This window comes from Lepisma saccharinum, chromosome 1 (genome assembly GCF_977018435.1).
Source record: "Lepisma saccharinum chromosome 1, izLepSacc3.1, whole genome shotgun sequence".
NCBI classification, from domain to species: domain Eukaryota; kingdom Metazoa; phylum Arthropoda; class Insecta; order Zygentoma; family Lepismatidae; genus Lepisma; species Lepisma saccharinum.
The window spans coordinates 34,608,530-34,631,632 of record NC_139229.1 but is presented as its reverse complement, the minus strand read 5'-3'; the positions used below and the strand labels follow the sequence as shown (position 1 = coordinate 34,631,632).

Here is a 23,103-nt window from a genome sequence, read left to right as displayed (position 1 = left end):
TCATGTTCGCGATTAGCCAAAGTGGCAGAAGAGCAAAGCCTGGGCAAAAGTGGTATCCCGAGCCGCTATGTGTTTCCACCGAATATCGGCCTCGTGCCCTGCTTGTGCTTGCTGCTTGTATTACGTCATTTTTGGATTTGGAGTAACAGAAAACAAAAGGTGTTTATTGTCTTTGATCTTGCTTTAGAAAATAATGATTGGTTGATTGATTTGGTTTATTTTACTTCGCTTTTCTGTCACTTTTTTGGGTAATCGCGAAGATCAGGACGAGTAATGAGGTGTACTAACCACTCCACCATGGAGGCCGGCGCTTTAGAAAATAATTAAAAGTAACAATCGCTTTCCACACTAAGTATTTTGTGTTGCAAATTATAAATTACTGCCCCCCTTTTCTGATTCACCCTAATAGCATAGTGGTTAACGCTGTCATGTATTAAAATGGTCTGCTTGGCAAAAATTGTTATAAGTCCACTTTTATGCTCCAATAGGCTAATCGGGTCTCCCCGATGGCGTAGTGATAACGTCGCCGGTAATCAAGGGGCACCGTGTTCAATACAAAGTGGAGGTTCGGATCCCACTTTAAACTGTAGGTCCAGTCCCGACTATCCTATCTGCACATAAAGTGGACTTAAACAATAACAACTCAAAATAGGCTAATCGGAATATTGTAATCAAGAGGTCTGTGCCTAACACCTTCTCAAAATTTTTACAAGACTCCCCTAATATTTTTACTAACATTTAATTTCTTGTAATTTTAGCGCTAATGGTTTGGCCGAACTTGAAACTACAGGACAAATTTGTTGGCTGTTCTTCGCTGCCCGTCATGGGCTGAGGTTGCGCGCTCTCTCTCCGCAAACAACACTCGCGAGTCGACTCTTTCCTTCGTTCAAAGAGTCGCTAAAGTGTGCCACGACTCTTTGAACGAAGGAAAGAGTCGACTCGCGAGCATGCTCCTTCCCCTCTCATCGTACACGGCACGTTTCAGCCAGCTTTACTCAACTAGGGGTAGGGAAAAGGAACAGAGAGGACCCCCCTCCCACTCCTCTCCAGTCCCCATTTGCTGCCCGCAGAATCGACTTGCTTTCTTTCAAAAATTCCGGCCGCCAGGCGAGTATACACTTGCGCATGCGCCTTCCTCGCAAAATTCGTGGAAAGGAGAGGGAATAATGGAATAATAGTTGCTTGGCGGGCGGAGGAGTCGTGGCACACATACGACTCTTTGAACGTGTCGTTCAATTCTGGTGAACGAGTCGTTCACCGCTCACAAGAGAGAGTCGTTACTTTTGAACGACTCGTTCACGAACGACCCATCACTATACTCAACATTCGGCACTCAATATGACGACATGACAAGGGTTAGGGGGTGCGGAAGAAAATCAAGCACCTCCTCGCGCCGCCCCTGTTGACAACGCTGTGACAACCAAACAAGTTAACTTCCTTCCTCATCATAACAAAACTTGAAGAACAAAACACAACCACTGACCTCTATTTCTGTTAATCTTCATTCTATCACCTGATTAGTTATCAAATCAAAATCTAAATAAAATGTTCTTACTGTACACATTACTTTTCATTTATGTACATGCAGTGAAATTCAACTTCATTGAGAGAAAACGTTTTTTTTTTTTTTTCGAATTTGTAGTCACAACAGCAACACGAATAAACCATTTAAACTATTTATTATATTTTTACGTAACTTTACCCACGTCAGCTCATGCCCTCTAGAAGTTTCCAAGGAAGTTTCTCTGGTTCGGCTGCAGCGAAACTCTCCAGTATCATACAACATTGAAAGAGGATTTAGTTATAGATCACGAACTAAAAGTTCGTTGCGTTGGGAACAGCAATTGAAATTCATATTCTCATACTTAACCCCCGATAGGCAAATTTATTTTTAAAATTATACGTAAATAGATATGGAAAATATAATATAAAGGATTTATTTTACATAAACGAGGATAAATATCATCTGCCACAGAGTTAACTTCAGATAGTTGATGTTGAATATTTGGAAAAATGGCGATTGCTATCACTGAACATTAAATGGCTTCTATGATCTTGCTACGATACTTTGCTCTAATGCTGAGTGATAATGGAGGCACTCAATGAACAAAATAAACAAACATGGCGAGGTACATGGAGAACGACCGGGATGATCTTGATCTGACCCGGGAAGAAGTACAACAAATACAGGAAGCACTGAAAAAAGAGGAATTTCGGAAACTACTGTGTGAGTACGCTGAAGAAATTAGAAGTCCCGAAAACAGGAAAAGATATCAAGAAGAAATTACTCAGCTTGAAAATGAAAGAGGTGTGGATGTAACCTTCTTAAACCCAGAACCGGGGTACGTTATCAAAACAAGTGTTGACGGCACGAAGAAGGCATTTATTAATGTTTGTAAGAATATTAATGTTGGTAAACCGAAGAGTGTACCTAGTACAGAATCTGGGCGTCAAGGGTTGAAGTGGTCGGTACCTTATGCCCAAGCACCTCCGCAGGAAGATCTTGATAAAAAGGGAAATAAATGTGTAATCTACGACGTTATATACCACCCAGATGCACATTCTTTGGCAGAAAAAAATAAGGGATTTAAGAAACTAATGACCGATACCGCTTTAGATGCTGTTGAACAAAATTTTCATGTAAGTCTTGATAGAACAAATGTTAAATTTCCGAAAGTAGCATATAAGGGGTTTCCTAAAGCAACTGTTATAAGGAAGTTATCAGCAGAAGGCCCCAGAGAATTAAATGCTGATGATTTATTATTGAAATATCCTTATCCACCACCACCAAAACCAGAAGGTAGTTCTGCAAATGCCAATAACAAGAAAAATGACACAGAAGTGATTGAAAAGCCAAAGCAAAAATGTGTAAAGCCCCAGTATACAAGACCAAAGTACCTGATAAAATACAGGCATGCTGTTGATATCCAGGATTGTGAGAATTCCAAAACTGCCAAAATGCATGCCACAAGACCAAAGGAATTAATAGTTGAAATTGATTTGCCATTGTTAAGTTCTTCTGCTGAAGCAGAATTGGATGTTACTGAAAAATCAGTTTCTCTTAAAAGTGAAAAACCAGCAAAATATGAGCTGCAACTAACACTACCGTACCCTGTAAATGAAGAAGATGGAAATGCAAAATTTGATAAAAGCAAGAGAAAGCTTATGATAACATTACCTGTAAAGTGCCCACCTACTGTGGATCTTAGTCGAGAAGACAGTGGTGTTGAAAGTGATCTTAATTTTCGGACTACTGAATCAAGTAGTGGTGAAGATGATAACTGCGAAAGATCTCCTTTAATTGAAGAGATTGAAAATAATGTGTGTTCCAGTAATGATTCAAGTAGAGTGGATGAAACATACCGGACTACAAACAGCAGCAATGCAAATGGATTGAAAAAGGTGCACATCCATAAACCAGATATACAGTATAATTTCCCAACATATACATGCATTGTGTTTGATAATGTTATTGCATTTACATTGCAAGTTAAAAATGTTGATCCTGATTCAGTACAAAAACAAGTGTGTGGTTTAAATTTGATGTATGTTTGCTTCACATCCATGGGTTCCGGATTTGTACCTTTCCATTATTCATTTTGCTTTGAACTTTTAACTGATGTGATAGTTGAGGATGAAAATGCATCTGTGGAAGTTTGGGATAATAATGTGATAGTGCAAGTTCCACTAGGCTTCAAGTCGAAGGTGAAAAGTTGCAGTGAAATTTATGTTGGAGTGTCCGAGGATAATTTGGAGAAATATACCCTGCCAGAACCAGCACATGCTAAAGTGAAGCTACTTGAAGCCAAGGTATGTAAGTTTTGTATTTTTATTAAAGTTTCCTTCATCTTTCTCACCGTTTTTTAGGAAAGGGAGAGGGGGCGATGTGGTAAGGATGGTAAGTGTGGAGTCGAGATCATCCTGTCAAGGTAATGCCAATAATTATTGTGTGCTGTTCTTGGTAAAAATTTACTATTCCACAAACACATGTAACTTGTTCGTTTCGCCACTTTTAACATTCATACTTATCTATCTGCTTCGCGGAACATTCTTGAAGGTGTATTCACATTTTTTTGATGAAAGTAACGTCAATTTTTCACGTTAAGAGTACTTCTTTATTTGCGTTGTTTCATTTCCTTAAGAAACAGTATGCCGCGTACACCTTCGCAGATCATCACGCGTCGTGCTTGTGTTTTGTCGATGCAGTGTTTCCAACCTTTGTAACCCAAAAAATACTCGTCAAGTGAAATTTTTTTTTAAGCTTCTTTGCATTATTTTCCGAACAAAATTTTAACTATGCTTGCCTTTAACTATGATAATCTACGGAGGTGTTCGTGCAAAAGGCTATTGTGCGTCGGAGAATTAATTTTCAACAAAAATAATGAATTTCCGCTATGATAGGCCTGCATTCCCACATGAGAGAAAACACCTTCCAGATGTTAGACAATGCTACAGGAACTTATTACCGTAAGTAGTTTCTTGTGTAAAAATGAAGAAATCTGTTTGTGGAATAGCAAATTAGTATCAAAGATTTTTGTTAGTTATTGCAAAATATGAAAGTGAAAAGAAAATAAGAATGTAAATGGGTTAAGAGAATTTCCACTAATTTCACCCCTTTTCCTCCCTGCAGATTCAGGCCAAGTTTTGAACTTATAGGTTCGAAATGAAGTTTTTTACATTATAAATTGCAATGTGTGGAGCTGAGAAATTCCACTGCACTGAGGAGAGTGCAACAAATCATTATATGTATGTACCCCAAAACAAAATATTTACGTAATTCTTTTAGTTTATGGTTATTTCAACAGAGTGTCTAGCAAAATAACAAATTCAAGAATTCTTAACTTTTTCATGACTTTTTGTTAACCTTTATTTAATCGACCCCTACTTAGGTAAAGTTGGAAATTATCTATTATGAAAAGAAAAATATCTAATGAAAAACCCATCCTAAAAGGCTGATTAAGATAAAAAACTGAATATGATCTTAACCTCCATTCATTCTCATGCTCGGGATTAGCCAAAAGAGGCAGGAAAGCGAAGTAAAATAAACTAAATTAATGAATCAATCATTGTGATAGCAAAAATTCTTTACCACATGAATAATTCCTTGACCTTTCTTTGCTTTTTTCTGACTTACATGATTTTCTTGACTGGTAAATACCCTGTACAAGCATTTAAACATGTTTTTTTTTTTTTTTTTTTAAAAACATATAGCCTTAATTTTTTGGAGAATATGTGCTCCATCAGATATTTATTTGTAGTTTGATCAATGTTACTGTTATAACATTTATAAAACTATGGTTGTAACTGTAATAACTGTAACATTGATCAATCTACAAATAAATATCTGATGGAGGAAGTGGATGCTATCCAGAAGCATTAAATTCTTGTAACAACTATAACCTAGAAGAATTCTACAATGAAAGCAATGTTTAATGATTTTCGCAAGTTTTATAGAGTAGTAGGAACTCTTTTAGCATACTAGATTGATTGATTGAGTTGGTGTTTTAAGTCCGCTTTATGCACAGCAAGGCTAATCAGGGCTGGACCTACAGTTTAAAGTCTGATCTGAACCACCATGTGCTTCCACTGGGTATCGAACCTGGGACCCCGTGATTAAAAGGCGACAACGCTGCTACCGCCACCGTAGAGGCCTCGCATACTGGAGAGGATTGTGGAAGGAAGTTTGATCTTGGAGAAACTAATTAGCATAGTTAAAAGCTTCCTAAGTATTATTTACCTGAGAAGTAGTTATGATTTGAAAAGTAGCTGATGTGAGTATACGTTCTTGGTTCTGAGTAGCTATTCTTGGTTTACAGTCGTCTCAGACATGCAATTTGAGCAGATTTTTCTTCAAGGCTAGAAAGGGGGTTTGTACTTGAGACCAGATATTACGTGATCAGTTGTTGAAAACATTTACGGCCCTCATTTTAATGCTAAGAGCCGTAAACCTGACCACCTAACCTAAAAATGCAAGTATTTATGGCTGTTGTACTTCTTTGAACCCCATGTATGTAAAACGAATCGCTGCTCGAAAAAGTAATCTTACAGGAGTATACAGAAGATAAAATTCGTTCTCCAGAAAACAAGCAAGTAATCACAAAGACTCAAGTAATTTTCGTGCATGTATGTATTGCATGCTTTGTAGAATTATTCCTCATGTAGTTCATGGTTGTTACAAGCATTTAAACACATTTTTCCATGTTTTTTCGAGAGAACACATGCTCCATTCCTCAGACATTTATTCAAGACAAATGACTCTGAATGTATTAAGATACATAAATGGAAATTAAACCATGTAAAAAAGTTTATGTATCACGATTAGTTCGGAAATAAACAATGGGAACAATGGGGCCAAAATAATATTACATAATTATAGGGTAACGCTTTGAACTATACCTGCCGCAAAATTAGTTTGGTATTGAGAGCTGAAGGAACAAGTGTCACGGTTTTGTCATATCATGCGGTACAGTACGCACTGCAGCCGTCTGACGCTGTGTCGAGGAAAGCGTGTTATGAAAAGGAACAACAATGATGAAATGTGTTACTGTTTTTCGAGGAAAATGGAATAACAATGATGACAACAATGATGAATGTGTTATTGTTTTTTCTATTCATTTCCATCTCCCTTACAACATGAACGAATTAACGAAACGAGCATTGTTTACAGGTTACCTTTTCAATCCATTCTGTATATACACTTTCAATAATTATTTCTTTCCGAAGTCGCCGTTAAATTCTGCCCGATACCGCAACTGAAGTGCACAAAGTCCAGTTGGTGGGGCGCCTGACTTTCACGCGTGAGACCCACGGGACGAGACGGGACAGGCTTTTAAAAATTCGAGACGAGACGAGATTGACCATGTGTCATGAGACAAACGAATATTTTCGAGACGAGACAGCATTTCCACAAGACGAGACAGGCCAAAGTCTCGTCTCGTGGGCAACACTACCGCGGTGGTTTGTGGAACTTTTTCAAATATCCCGAGCGGCTCCGGGGTCGACTCAGCCCAAGTGAGTACCTGGGGCAAACCTGTGGTAAAGGCGGTTGGTGAACCACATCACCGCATCACCTCCATAATATGGCCTAGGTCGAGGTCGAGAATGTGTGGAGCTCTACCTCCACATCTCCATATGCCTCCATACTTTATTTTGTGTCCATTATTTTTTTTTGTATGAGAATCCCAGATATTTTATGACTGTCCTTAAAGATATTTCCCCACCTTGAAAAAATGCCGAATCTTTCAACGAAACGTGCAGTTTCCCAACAGTGGGATGATCTTTCCTCCTATAATAAGAGTAAATATGGCGAGAATAGTATCTTGCTGAAAAGTATCTAAATTTGTCACGCGTTTACTGATATTCCTCTTCTTTCCTGCTGTTTCCAATTTTGAAGCCTCACATTTATTTATTTATTTATTTCTACCATATTATATTTTTATTTCCCTATGGTAACAATAGTGTTCTTAGACATGCCGAAAGCAGCAGCAGTCCTGTCCAGAACTTTATTTACAGAAATGATTGGACCCCCATTGTTTTTCTCTTGCTCAAATTATTTGCGCTCAGAACAAACCATCTCCCACGTTTGTCCTTTGAGAAGAATTGCTTTTTCTTTTAGTGCATGGCCTCTTTGGTACATTGTCATCTTGAGTATTGCCTCCTGTGCTTGACATTCTTCACACAAGCTCATGACACACTCAAGGAGAAAACAGAAAATTATGTACAAAAAATAACACACTAAAATAACACGCTATGTACAACAAAGAATACTCTAAATTCAATAAACACTAAACAAACAAACAAGACGTCCTCTCCCAACAACATGAAATCTGATCGCAGGAAGAATCGCCCGATAAGCGGCAACACCGAGAAAAAAGTTTTCTGTTGCTAGGTAACCAGGGCCTGGGTGAAGCACTGGGAAGATTTTGATTGGCTCGCATGCCAGCAACCCACCCTCCCGCAGTGACGTAGATCCAATTTCAACACGTGGTTCACAAGTGTCAATACCAAACTAATTTTGCGGCAGGTATAGTCAAAACGGATTTCTTCATTTTTACAGAAGAAACTACTTATGCAAATCACTTTCCGTAGCATTGTTGAAGTTCCCGAATGGTTTTTCTGTCATCGTTTCATCTTTTTTAGTGATAATTCATGTTTATATGTATAAAAATATCGCAATTGCCGTTCCTTCCATGTACTTCCTTTACGAGAACCGGATGTTCCGTGCGTTTGATGACGTAACCCCCTGTCACTGTTTCCAACCACCCCATGTTTTTTCAAGAAGATGACGTGACCCCAAATTTTAGCTATGCTTGCCTAACCTAACCTAACCCAACCTAACCTAACCTTACTGTCAATGGTTATATGACCCCAAATTTTAGGTGTTAGCATAATTTCAAACACGGGGAAAAATAGAAAATTAATAACACAGAAGTAGGTATTTTTTTGGTTTAGAAGGTTGGAAACACTGCATACCCACTCTAAATTGACAAAACACAAGCACAATGATCCAGAATGCTCGCGCCATATTGTGTGTCACGGAAGCGAAAAAATGGAACAACAATAATTACTCATAATATGAAATATTGAAATTATTTTCGTGAGAAATTCATAATTACACCTTATAGAATGTTCCGCAATGCAGAATAAGTAAGTAGCAATGTTAAAAAGGACGAAATAAATGAGTTATAGATGTTTTTGACTTGATCAAAATAGTAATAATTATAGTTTGCATAAAATTTTTACATAGTTTTTGTTAAGTTCTGTTGTCACAATTATCTAGACCAACAGTAATTTTCGGTATTAATTCTCTTGCCATGGATTGAATGGGCTGTGTTATTACTAGGGCTTGCAAGTTGATGACCTAAAAAATGTCATATGACCCATAGAATGACCTTAAAATTCTTAAATAGTGACCAATTTATTTTTAAAAATTACCTGAAATAATTTTTGCTCTGAAAATGAAAGCTTGATTTTTCATAAATTACAAGAGAGTAGTTGAATAATTCGATAAAACCCATTGTTTGGTGGTTTAAACTACTGAAGCAAAGGGAAAAAGAAGTTTAGTGCTAATTTAGTTTTCTTAATATGTACTTTAAGGTTACATAAAATACACCACTAGGTTTTTCTGTATAAGTCATTCACCTTCTTTCAGAGTAGATCTACCATGATACAGTAGTCTGCCAGCATCTGAAAATATGGTTGTTTCGTGTACATCAGATTATTATTATTTTTTAAAATTTTGTGACTAATTTTACTTTAAAAACAACCGATTAAAGCGATAATAGAGGCCACCAAAAGAACTTCAAAGTAGGCTTCACACAACGTAGCTATTTTAAGTTTTCTGGAGGAAAAATAAATTTACCACTATAAATTATTTAATGCATTGCCTAACATTTCAGTTAAAATAATATTGTACATTTCCATTGTCTGTATTTTCAATTAACCCCTTCCCTGTGGCAACGTTGAAGAGAAGCACAACAAAAAAATTCAACACTAGGATAGTAATAGTTGGATTACTTGATATGAACACATACCTGTGTCATTGATTAACCACTTCTGGGACTTCTTCGTGGCCCTCAGAACATATTGAGGGAAACGTCACTGCCCGGAAAAAGGTCTTATTCACACTTGCATCACGAAATGTGCCAAAGTATGGTGCAGAGTTCGGCTGTGCTATGAAAAAGAAGGTCTCCATACCGATGTTCATTACACTTAAACCATCAGGTATGTGTTCATATCAAGCATTCAACCATAACCATTGTAGTGTCGAAAATACGCAAGGGGGGGGGGGTACGCCTACTTTGTGACCTCCCTGTAGATGCAATTGCAAATTTGTGTCATCGTAAATAATGCAAAAAAATAACTATAACAAGACTTGTCGCAAAATGAAGCTAAGGAAAACAATCTTTACATAGACTCTACTGCAAATAAACATTCCATATTAGGTAAAGTAAAAAGGTAAGGTCCCCCCCAGCAACACCATGCCTTGAAGGCACATTTAGGATATGTGAGGGTAGGGCCTCACACCCCCACTACATATTTTTGATCTCGTGGACATTTTGGAGGTGATGTTATCAGCACCATGCTCCGCCCACCTTTACCCTCGAGGTTTGTCCCCAGGTACACCTTGATTTGAGGCTGTGAGCCCCAGAGCTGCTTTATGCAGAGACTGGCCCGGTAAAATTCTGACCTCAGAACATCCACCCCAGGAGTCGAACCGCATTGCAGTCAGACACTCTACCAACTACAACACCGCAGCTGTAATTCCATATTGCAAAAAAATATTTTTCCGGAACTGAGAAAGCATCAACAATGGATTTTTTTATTGCCAATAGCCCACATAGACTAATAAGAGCATGAAAATGTGTCTATAAAAATGACTTTCCGCAATACAAGAACCGTTAATTTTGAAATACTGTCTATATATAGATACTCTGCAAAAATGGGCCAATTTTAGAATGTGTATATACAGGTATACACAAATGAATGGTGTGGTTATAAATGTCAATAAAAAATATTTTTCAACTTACGTGGTTGCAGCAAACACAGTTAGAAGCTGAAACTGTCCCAGTTTTTGATATGTGAGTTAAAATTACACTTCAATGTGGGCTCTCCTGCTCATATGACACACATCAACGCAGTAATCAAACTCGTTCCAGACACGGTGTAACATGTCCACTGTAATGTCCGGTACTGCAAGCATTATCCAATCACGAAGTTGCTGGATGGAAGTTGGCATTGGTTGTGCATAAACCCTGTCTTTAATAAACCCCCATAAAAGAAATCGCATGGCGTAAGATCCGGTGCACGACGGAGCCAAGGGAGAATGTGATTTTTTGTGGAAAATCCTTACTTGATGGAGGCCATATTTGGAATCGGCATATCAAAAAGATTGTAATTTTAACTCCCATATCAAAAACTGAGTTTCCGCTTCTAACACTGTTTGCTGCAACCACGGAAGTTGAAAAATAAATTTTTTATCGACATTTATTACCGCACCATTCATTTGTGTATACCCTGTATAGCTCCGCCACAGTTAATGGGTTAATGGTGAACTTGCTAAAAGGACCATGTCAGGAAATTGTTAGAAAATGCATTTTAAAATTCACAAAACAAAGGAGGAGAAAAAAAAGGCCCAAAAAATGGAGAAAAATGCAATAAAAATGGTAAAAAATAGTGAGAAATGACCTAAAAAGGCTGTGTGGAGTTAATTCATTGCTTTAACCAAGTGTTACTAACACCTAGTAATTTTTTCCAACACCCCCTAAAATTTTTCACAAAAAGTTAAAACAATTTCTTGGTATACCTTTACAACCCTTACCCCTAAGATTGACTGTATATCCTCCCTAAGGAAAATTCTGGATAAACTGAGGATTAGTTGACACCCATATCAGTGTTTCAATTGAGTAACAAAAGCTTTTTCACTGCATTTTACAATAAATATTTCATACAATAAATTCTTTCACTCTTTTTATTAACTAGCATCAGATGACATTTCAACATACAAGAGAGGTTGATCAACATCTCTGATTTGCAATAAAGGAAATGAATATTTGAAATTTGTACACGCAGTATAGAGTGCTCAGGTATTTTTATTTTATTTTAAAATTAATTGCTACACAAAATATAGTGAAATTTCTATCACAGTCTTCTTTATAATATTCCAACTTTCATGGTGTATTGGTCCCAGGGGTCCTAAGTTTGAATCCCAGCCTGGGCATGGGTGTTCTTTGTGAGTGTCCTTTCATCAATTTCATAATATCATCACTCATCCTCATCATCTCAATTAGCCAAAAGTGGCAGAAAAGCAAAGTAAAACAACCTAATTCAATTAATCAATCTTCTTTGTAATATGGTGACAATGTGGTTTTTCATTCACCTTGTGTTATCTAGGTTCTTCTTAATGTTCGCATAACCACTTTTTATAAATGCAAAATAGTATACTATTTTATTTTTCTATCGGCATTTCATCCTAGTTTCCCAGAACTTTCTTGAGCCAAGATAAACATACACACACAACATAACAATCTTACATAACTAGTCACTCTACAATCCTAAGCAAGAAACAAGTCTGACAAAAATTTCAGGACAGACTGTAAGCAGCTCAAATTTACATGAGGTATTGACTGTTATTTCAAAACGACTTCAAGGCTGCAACACTGATCAAGTGAGTCACTTTAAAGATGGCGCCTCCTGCATACACATGCACCAGCGAAGAGCAGTGGTTTCTTGCCCTCTTGAAGTCTAAGACTTATAGACATTCTACGGCAAATGCAAATTCAATGTCTTTATGCATGCTTACCATGCCAGCAATTTTACAAATAGAGGAGGAAGTTCCATAATGGCCTCAATCCACATGCACATGGTGGCGGCTAACACAGACTTGAAAATATATATGTGGATCAGCAATGGGTCTATGCTAAAATGCAGCAAACTTGTGCATTTTTACATGCAGAAATCTACTAGATTAAAAATTAAAAACTAATTAAGGTTTTCATTTGATGTCCATAATGTTTTTCACTGTGTGTTATATATTGAGTATTGATTCAGTATTAATTCAATTTATTCCAGCCTGAAACTGAACATGGATCCTCAGAGATAGGTACCAATGTGTTAATCAAGACTGATGGGAAGGTAGTGATTGAAGTTACACCTAGTGACAGTGTGCAAGACAAGAAGGAAAACAATGGACAAAAGAACAAGAGAGGAAATTCCAAGAAGAATGTAAAATCACTGCCAGAAGTAAGTAATAATTATGCTACATTTTTATGTCATTATGTACATATAAAACTATACTAATTCTAATGTTTTTTTTTCTATATTTTATTAAAAGAGTCCATAACAAGTCTTGTTCCACAGTTTAGAAAACCATTGCTGGAAAAATTGACGAAAATGTTCAAAAAACTTTATATAGTCATAGTTCACAGTTCATTAACAAGTCTAAAAAAAAATATGATCAACAATCCTGTAGGTTGGCATTGTGAATTTGGAGTGCAAAATTTATGTCCTGGCACTCATATACTCATATAAACATTGATATTTCCCTCAGCTCCACAAATAAACTGTTATGAATTAATTTCTCACCATAGAGAACAATATATTATTTGTGGCATTGTACTTGGAGAAGATTATCTGCTAACCTCCGTGGCAGAAGGTTAGCACAGCATGCTATGGTGCCAGGAGTCCCGGGTTTGAATTCCAAATTGCAAAATTGAAAAGAACAGTTTTTTAGACATTTAAAAAATTTGAAAATTAAGAATTGTTTTCAAAACCTGTCTGCTTACACCATACTAAAATTTCATCACGATTGGAGCATCCATTTTTTATCAAAGAAAGAAAGAAAGAAAGAAAGAGAGAAAGAAAGAAAAAGAAAGAAAGAAAGAAAGAAAGAAAGAAAGAAAGAAAGAAAGAAAGAAAGAAAGAAAGAAAGAAAGAAAGACATACATACATACATACATACATACATACATACATACATACATACATACATACATACATACATACATACATACATACATACATACATACATACATACATACATACATACATACATACATACATACATACATACATACATACATACATACATACATACATACATACATACATACATACATACATACATACATACATACATACATACATACATACATACATACATACATACATACATACATACATACATACATACATACATACATACATACATACATACATACATACATACATACATACATACATACATACATACATACATACATACATACATACATACATACATACATACATACATACATACATACATACATACATACATACATACATACATACATACATACATACATACATACATACATACATACATACATACATACATACATACATACATACATACATACATACATACATACATACATACATACATACATACATACATACATACATACATACATACATACATACATACATACATACATACATACATACATACATACATACATACATACATACATACATACATACATACATACATACATACATACATACATACATACATACATACATACATACATACATACATACATACATACATACATACATACATACATACATACATACATACATACATACATACATACATACATACATACATACATACATACATACATACATACATACATACATACATACATACATACATACATACATACATACATACATACATACATACATACATACATACATACATACATACATACATACATACATACATACATACATACATACATACATACATACATACATACATACATACATACATACATACATACATACATACATACATACATACATACATACATACATACATACATACATACATACATACATACATACATACATACATACATACATACATACATACATACATACATACATACATACATACATACATACATACATACATACATACATACATACATACATACATACATACATACATACATACATACATACATACATACATACATACATACATACATACATACATACATACATACATACATACATACATACATACATACATACATACATACATACATACATACATACATACATACATACATACATACATACATACATACATACATACATACATACATACATACATACATACATACATACATACATACATACATACATACATACATACATACATACATACATACATACATACATACATACATACATACATACATACATACATACATACATACATACATACATACATACATACATACATACATACATACATACATACATACATACATACATACATACATACATACATACATACATACATACATACATACATACATACATACATACATACATACATACATACATACATACATACATACATACATACATACATACATACATACATACATACATACATACATACATACATACATACATACATACATACATACATACATACATACATACATACATACATACATACATACATACATACATACATACATACATACATACATACATACATACATACATACATACATACATACATACATACATACATACATACATACATACATACATACATACATACATACATACATACATACATACATACATACATACATACATACATACATACATACATACATACATACATACATACATACATACATACATACATACATACATACATACATACATACATACATACATACATACATACATACATACAACAACAACAACAACAACCTGGCTGATTTTCAGCTGCTGGGCCTGGTTCACTTTCGGCCTGTGGCTCCACGTCATCTTCAATGTCGGTGCTGTTTTCATCATTGAGAGATAGGTCTATTTCACTTTCTGAAGAAGTAGAGCTGGATTGAAGGGACATTCTTTTCTTGTCTTTTTTGGTCTTTCCTGTGGGTATTTTTTTCTGAGTAGGGCGATTTCTTTTTTTGGCACTGGTAGGCCTAGTAGACATTTCTTTCAGTCGCTGCATAGCATCTTCAGTTGTTAGAATTTCGCCATACTGATCAGAAAGGCGTACTCTTGATAGATTACCACTAGACATTGTTCTTGGATTTTGTCCGCTTGGTCTGTGTTGTTTACTAAGAGATTCTCTGATGAATTGTTCAAAAGACAGATACTGGGATGGTGGTGTAGTACTTCTATTCAGAACATTTTCAACATCTGAAGGCGTTGGCATTGCTGTTGAAGTAATGGAAGAGGAAGGAGTGGTCTTGAACTGCTCCTGGTGGGATGTCAGTGGAGGCAGTTGTATTTCGTGAATTCTGAGTCATCTGAACATCAGCAACAACTGTTGATCCAGGTTGTATGTCTTCTTGACTTTGATTACGAAATCGTGCTAGGGCAAGGGGGTCAAATTCTTCACCTGGAAACATGGATTCATCCAGTGGAAACAGACCAGTAGTTTTAAATCCCGACACTAGGTATGATTTCTTGAAACTCCTAGACCACACTCTCCCTATGTACTGAGCAAAGACAGACTTCGGCAAACGAGCACCAGGATTGGTTCTGTTCCAGTCTAAAAGCAGGTTGTTCCAAAAGTAGTTACGTTTCATGGTATTTCAAGATGATGTTCTTATTACCCCATGACTGTTCTAATTACCCCAAGCAAAATCAAGCAAATTACGCAATGTTCTAATAACCCCTTTGCAGAAATTTTTGGGGTAATAAGAACTTTGCTTATAAAAACCAGGCAAATTGCCCATAGACAACCAAACTCACATGAAAAGATGTGTGCCCTTATGTTTTATTATAGGGGTGAAGAAAATTTTGCAAGGGTTCTTTCATTCACATCCAGTATATTCAGAAGCAGAGAAACACCAAACATGCGTCACATCATTTTTTGCAGGTGTATAATAAAAGTCAAATAAAACTTACTTTTGTGTAGTTATTCCAATAACAAATTTTCTGCATGTAGGTTTAGTGTAGGTACATAGGTATGAAATGTTATTACACCAGTCTTTTCGTTTTAAATTATTCTACATTAACATGTTCCAATAACCCCATGTTCTAATTACCCCGGTCTCCCCTATATATATATATATATATATGCTAGCTAGCTTGCAAAACTGAAAAAGAGGTGGCACTTTTTTTTTTTTTTTTTGTTCTCAGGATGATAAAAAAATAGAAGGCATACTGGGAGAAAAAATTGTTTAGCATAGATTAACGCAGAATTGAATAAGCTAAATTTTGATGTATGTAATTCGCTTTTATGTAGGTCTCCTGGTTAATTTTTAATCCGACAGTAGTGATTATAATTCTACTTACAGTACTTATTATTAATTTCTTTAATCCCTGTTGCCATTTTTGTTATGTCTTAATCTTCATGACATAAAAAGAAATACACATGTCAAGAGCGTAATTTCATAAATAGATATACTGTAACTTATAACAAGATGGATTTACATTTTTAACATATAAAGACACACATAATCGAAGTTCACATACAGTTGCTATGCACAGACTATAAAACTTAGCTACAGCTGCCAGTTAACCATGCATAATAGTAACAACATATTTGAAATGTTATGCTATGATATATAACAGTGGGTAGCTTCATCAATTTCATCTTATCACTTATACTCATCGTCGCAATTAGTCAAAAGGGGGCAGAAAAGCGATGCTAAATATGTAGATTATTTAGAATTTTAATTTAATTTAATACAGCACAGCTAATGTATACACATTGAGTACTAAAGCAGGATATGAATTTTTAATTTTTTTGTATTATACAATAACCATCTATTACAGAGTTAATTTAGAGAGGTACTAATAGTGCAAAATAATATTAATAAAAATAAACCTTTCATCTAGATTTATGTTGACAGTACCTCATTTTGTTTCTAAGCTTTTGTGTGGTTACAAACACAAATAAAACTTAATTTCAGTATTATTAGGGCTTCTGTGAATATAACATTGTATTTTAACTCTATTAATGAAAGTTATATAAGTCACTTCCTCTTTGTATTTAATAGCTCTCAGAAAATTCCAATGGAAATGGCAATGCCAGTTCAAGCTGTGATGAGGACTACTCCTTTATGAAAGACGAAGATGAGAAAGAACGCCATAGTTCGGGTGAGAGTAGGGACAGCAATACATCGGAAGATGTTTTTACACCATCGTTGCTAAGTGAGCCTGCTCAGCCAAAGAAGCTCAGAACGGTGTCTGAATCAAGTGATGACTGGGTAAGTATTAAGTAACAAGATTAAGCCTTGTGTAACGTACTAGTTGGGCATGTAGTTTTTGGAGCACAATAGAAGCTGTGGGTATGATAGCTGAAAACTAGTATGTACAAAAATCTCTCTGTATGGTGTGAAGCAATAGCTCACTGCACCACTTCAAAACTCTTGTTGAGTCTCACAAAGAATTGGGATGCTACAACCAAATCCAATATGCTTCAGTAGTGAATATGTCAAACTGCATTCAATTAATTGATAAGATCAGTCCAACACATTCAGTAATGCAATTACAAGTCTTAACAGCAATAGTAAATTAATTGCAATCCTACTCACTTCTTCATTACCGTTTCTAAGTCTACGTAAAAATATTTCATTTACCATGGAGTATTTATGTGACAAATAGTAGTATGATTTTGACTAATGTTTATTTATAATTGAGTTGCATGAGGATAAACATCTTAACAGTCAGATCTCTCTCTGGTAACAAGTAACAAATATAAAAAATATAAACCTTGAAAAATGTTCAATATTATGTAAAGTTCATTTATAAATACACTTCCCAGCATAAATACGTACTCGACTATATTAATACATTAACATCTAAAACTTCTTCATGCTTAACTAGTATACAAATCAAACCTTGTATATGTATTTAATCATTCAAGATCATTAAAGTTATATGTGTATTGCAACTGTCTTTTACATTACTACTCAAAATGCATAATTGTATTTCAATACCTGACTCTCATTGCAGATCCTCGTAAAAGGACAAATTGATTTAATTTATTATTAATAAGAATTTTGTAAGGAACAATAGGGTTAACTGTATTTTGCTCTTTTGTTAAGATCAATGCACATCACCTACAGTGGCATGCCCAAGGTGGGTTGGTGGGGGTCATAACCCCCCCCCCCAGCCTTTGGCCCAGTATTCCTAAAAAAAAAAAATATCACAAAAGTAGGAAAAGATAGCAAAATGAGGGCCAACTAACAGAAAAAAAACAGAATATAAACACTACTTTTTGAAAATCCTGTGCACACCACTGGTTGCCTATATCGTTTTCACGGTCAACCATGACTAATCTTTTGGGACCATGCCTATGTTCCACTTTCACTAATTCAGTCAGTTTAGTCATTTTATTCTACTTTATTGCTTGTAACTATATTGACAAATAAGAACGCGGCACACACACACAGACAAGCGTTTAGTAGCAATTGGCAGTTTAACTATCAGAAGTAAAAAGGGTGGTGGGGAATAATAATGCGACTACTTAAATAAGCAAAGGAAGTGAATTTCAAAGCTAAGGAGTCCAGATCTGCTATGTGCAATCGCTTTTAAGATAAATAGTAGTTCATAACACAGGGTTAAATCTTTGTACAACAATCTACAATTTGTTCGAACTTTTAATGCAGTATGAACGTAACAACGTTGGATGCAATTTGATGGTTTTGAACGGAGCAATGGGGATCTGGTTGAATCTAGTTCACCACTTGTCACTGACACATACCTGTTTCGTGTTCTGTCCTTTCGCCACGTTGAATCATAATTCAACCATGAGAGAAGGTAGGAAGAAGCAGCCAGGTCTGCATGTCGTGGCCCCTCTCTGCAACAAGAAACCCATATCTCAAATTGGTATTACAGATGGTAGAAACTACAACTGCTCATTCTTTCTCTCTTGTGGTCGGGATTAATCTAATGCTTTGTGGACACCCTAGATGCAATGACAATTCAAGCAATTCTCGTTTTCCATCAATTGGCGTATACTCAATAAATACAGGTAGTAGAAAGCCTCAAGGTACCACGTACAGTTCATGTAGAATTAAAACCATGACGAAGAATTCTGACCGCTATTTCCCATTCCCCACTTGCTGCTTCTGATGTCATGTGCATTGCGAAGAGGTCAACTGTCAAGTTATTTTGCTTTAAGTGCATCGAGGGACAGAGTGTGTGTGGCTGTTTCGCAATGACTAGGAGGGACTGTGGTGAAGGGCAGAACCATCTGGCCTTTACGTGAAGTATTTGTGGCGAACAATTGAAGGATGAAAATCGCAAACGCAGTCTGACTTGCGACGATATCTTACATAATTTTAATTTAATTATTTGAGGAGTATAAAAATCGTCACACTTGTTTCCATGACAGAAAAAGCACTACATATGCTGACTAAGGCAGTCTTTATTTCATTAAAGAAAAAGAAACACTTAACGTGACCTTTCAACCCTCTATCAGGGTCTTCCTCATCCTTGGATACCAAATTTAGTGAAAAGTAAACAAGAGAGCATTATGATACAGAGTGCTACATATTCTTCGAGATCAAAAGTGTAAATTGGCATTTCAGTGTTAAAATTCTGAATATAACCCTCAATTTGATTTTAAAATCTACGCTTAGTACTCAAAATAAACATTTCCCTTCTAATAGTGCATTCATGTAGTTATCAGATCATTAAGTTTATTCTTGTGTAAAGTCTAACGTTGGAAACGGCCCTGGCGCCCACCCAGTGTCGAATAACATGGGTACCTGGGGGAAACCCTGAGGGGTAAAGGTGGTCAGGGGCGTGATGGTGATCACATCACCCCCACTCACGACCGGATGAAGAAAGTGTGGGGCGTTACCCCCAAACCCCCTATACGCCTTCATGGCATGGTGCTATGCACAGGGGAGCACTTTACTTTTTTTTACTGTGTAAAGATGTCCATTTTTGCTTCTCAAATATATTCAGCAAAATCAATCAATTTTCCATGATTTGCATAACTCACTGGATAATTCAGACTTCAGATAGTGTCTTGTCGGTAAATAAACTCTAAATTTTGTATTTAAGAGTTTATTTTGATTTTTGCAGATAATTTCACATCATTTTGTGACAAAATTTAGTAGGAAAATTTATGTCACACCTTTTCAAAAATCTGAAAAGTGAACATCACAATGTGCTATGTCACATTTTGTGTTTCCCTCAAAAACGAAATATGCATGCCTCTAGCTATTGGATATGATTAAAACTTGCCACTTCGATAGATATTCAATACACCCAGTTTTGTAATTAAATACAATAATGAATGTTGTACCAGTGGCACATCGGAAATGAAAAGATACACTAATTTAGAAACTTTAGCCTCCCATAATTCTCACCTTTAACCTTCAACATGTTCTTATTGCTCGTAGGTAATAATACAAAAGGTATAAATTAGTTCTTTGTTTTTGTAATAGTGTTTAAACTGTGATAATTTAGGACACCTGTACTCCAGACTAAGGAACAAAAATTTCTGAAAATTTTTAGTTGTAGGCCCAGCGTATATTGTATGCCCCAAGCCCTGCATACACCTAGAACCAGCCCTGGTTGGATCATATCGATTTCTGAAAATCAATTTTCAAAACCATTGTTTGTTGCATCTCATTAAAGTGGCTTAAAGGGGACAGGGACAATTTCCCCTAGGCCCTTCTCTCTTCGGCTGCCGATCACTGTTGCCAGCTTCACTTTTTTGGAACCAGATCTGGTTCTTTCGTGCATTGGTTTGGCACCCGTCCCTGCCCCACTATGATGCCATCACTGGCTCCAGCTTACAAAGACAACTTCAGTCATAAGTATACATGTTATAAGTATGTGTGACGTGATATTGTTATATTGGCTACGTCGCCGCACCCCCTCTTACATCCCCAGCTACTTTTTTCATAGCGCCTTGGCTGACGTGAAGAGGCCGTAATGTTGTTATCCGGGAATACTTTATTTTAGATTTCATACAACCATCGGTGGATTATTGAGATGGGTGATGCCGCCGGATCTATACGGTGAAAACCAAGAATAAATTGCCTTCACTTTAAAGCTAAGGGTAATAACAGCACCCCCTCACCCACACCCCCACTCATTTGACACCTAAAATTTCCCCAGTTTCGTAAATGTAGCTCCTTAAAAGTTTTTACTCCGTTTACGGTGGAATTTAGCTCTTTTATGTGCATCAGGTTTGGCAACAAACACTGCCAGGATGGCTGTAGGAGGCAAGGAGAAATCCATTGCTCTTATGGAAGTATTATTTTATTTGTTCTCTTGGGAATATCAAACTTTCGATGGCATAGAAAAATATATCAACAGAAGAAGGACAGACTGAAGTAATAATTGGCAGGTGGAAATGTCAAAACTTCCATTTCATTAGCCGTTACTTTAAGTTGAAGTTGATTCCCCACAAAGAATACATGGGTTTCTGAAAATTCTTGTTCATAATATTTTTCAAACATCGTATCTACCTTAATAATCAACTTTAAAAAACACTTCCCCTTAAAATGACAGTAGTAGATCCTGCTTTCTAGAAATCCATTTAGGAACATTTTAGTTTGTGAGTTAAGAGGACACTCAAATAAATGCAAGAAAATATAATGCGTGGGTTGAGTATTACCTACACAATCACATGAACAGAATCATGAAGTCAAGGATGAGTGACCCACACCCAGGAGTGTGGGGTTGTGTTTGTTCTTCTGTGTGCTGAGTGCCCTTTGAGAGCCCCAGATTTAACCTAGGTAAGGTGATTTGCCTTCAGAGATAGTACAGTTGTTGTTCTGGTTAAGTAATGAATGAATGATTTAGTTTTCTAAATTGATTGATTTGCTTTATTTTACTTTGCGTTTTGTGCCACTTTTGGCTAATTTGTGAAGATGGGGATGATTGATGATGTGATGAAATTGATGAATGGACACTCACAAACATCTATGCTGAGGCCAGGATTCGAACCTGGGACCCCTGGCATTGTAGCACAATGTGCTAACCACTCTGCCATGGGGGCCGGCTTTTCTAACTTGAGTAAGGAAGTTTTTAACAGACATATTTTCTTTTCTTCTTAGGAGTCTTTTCTCAATTTTGTTTAGTTAAGGTGCTTATACCCATATTGCATGATGGGCAAAAATAGCCTACGTGCTGATAAGCGCATACTATAAATATCAATCGATCAACTAAATCCTAGTGTTTCATTTGAGGATGCTGAGCTTTAATCGAGGAGCAGAGTCCACATTTCTGTTGAGTGTTGTGCTTTCTCGGGCAATGGCTAAGGCCCACTTTCCTTAACATTTATGCAATGTCCAAAATGTTACCACGTAAAGTGAAAAATTTTATGGCATTTCAGATGCCATGGCATATTTCACGGCATTTCTCAAAGATATAATCGGTCCTATTTCCATAGCATTTTTCGGGGCATAACCAATCAGAAGTGAGCTCTAGTTCATGAGTGCAGATGTAATGGCGGCCAAGTGAGATGTAAACAATGTATCACTTCACATTTTTAGAAGCCGATAACTATTCAACCAAGAGGAATACAGTTTTCTACAAAACGTTTTTACTTACAATGCAATGGTGCTGCTTAAATACATACTTTATAATGTATA

At 36.0% G+C, this 23,103-nt stretch overlaps 1 protein-coding gene across 2 annotated transcripts in view; it reads left to right on the top strand.

Annotated features, from left to right (window-relative positions):
• Positions 1-2,128: 2,128 nt before the first annotated feature.
• Positions 2,129-23,103, top strand: part of Nop17l (PIH1 domain-containing protein Nop17-like) — a 37,401-nt gene continuing 16,426 nt past the window's right edge. For both annotated transcript variants that reach the window (XM_083130535.1, XM_083130527.1), the window contains exons 1-3: positions 2,129-3,810; positions 12,571-12,741; positions 17,539-17,748. In XM_083130535.1, coding sequence (XP_082986661.1) covers positions 2,134-3,810; positions 12,571-12,741; positions 17,539-17,748 — 2,058 coding nt within the window. In that variant the 5' untranslated portion in view covers positions 2,129-2,133. The remainder of the gene's footprint in view (positions 3,811-12,570; positions 12,742-17,538; positions 17,749-23,103) is intronic.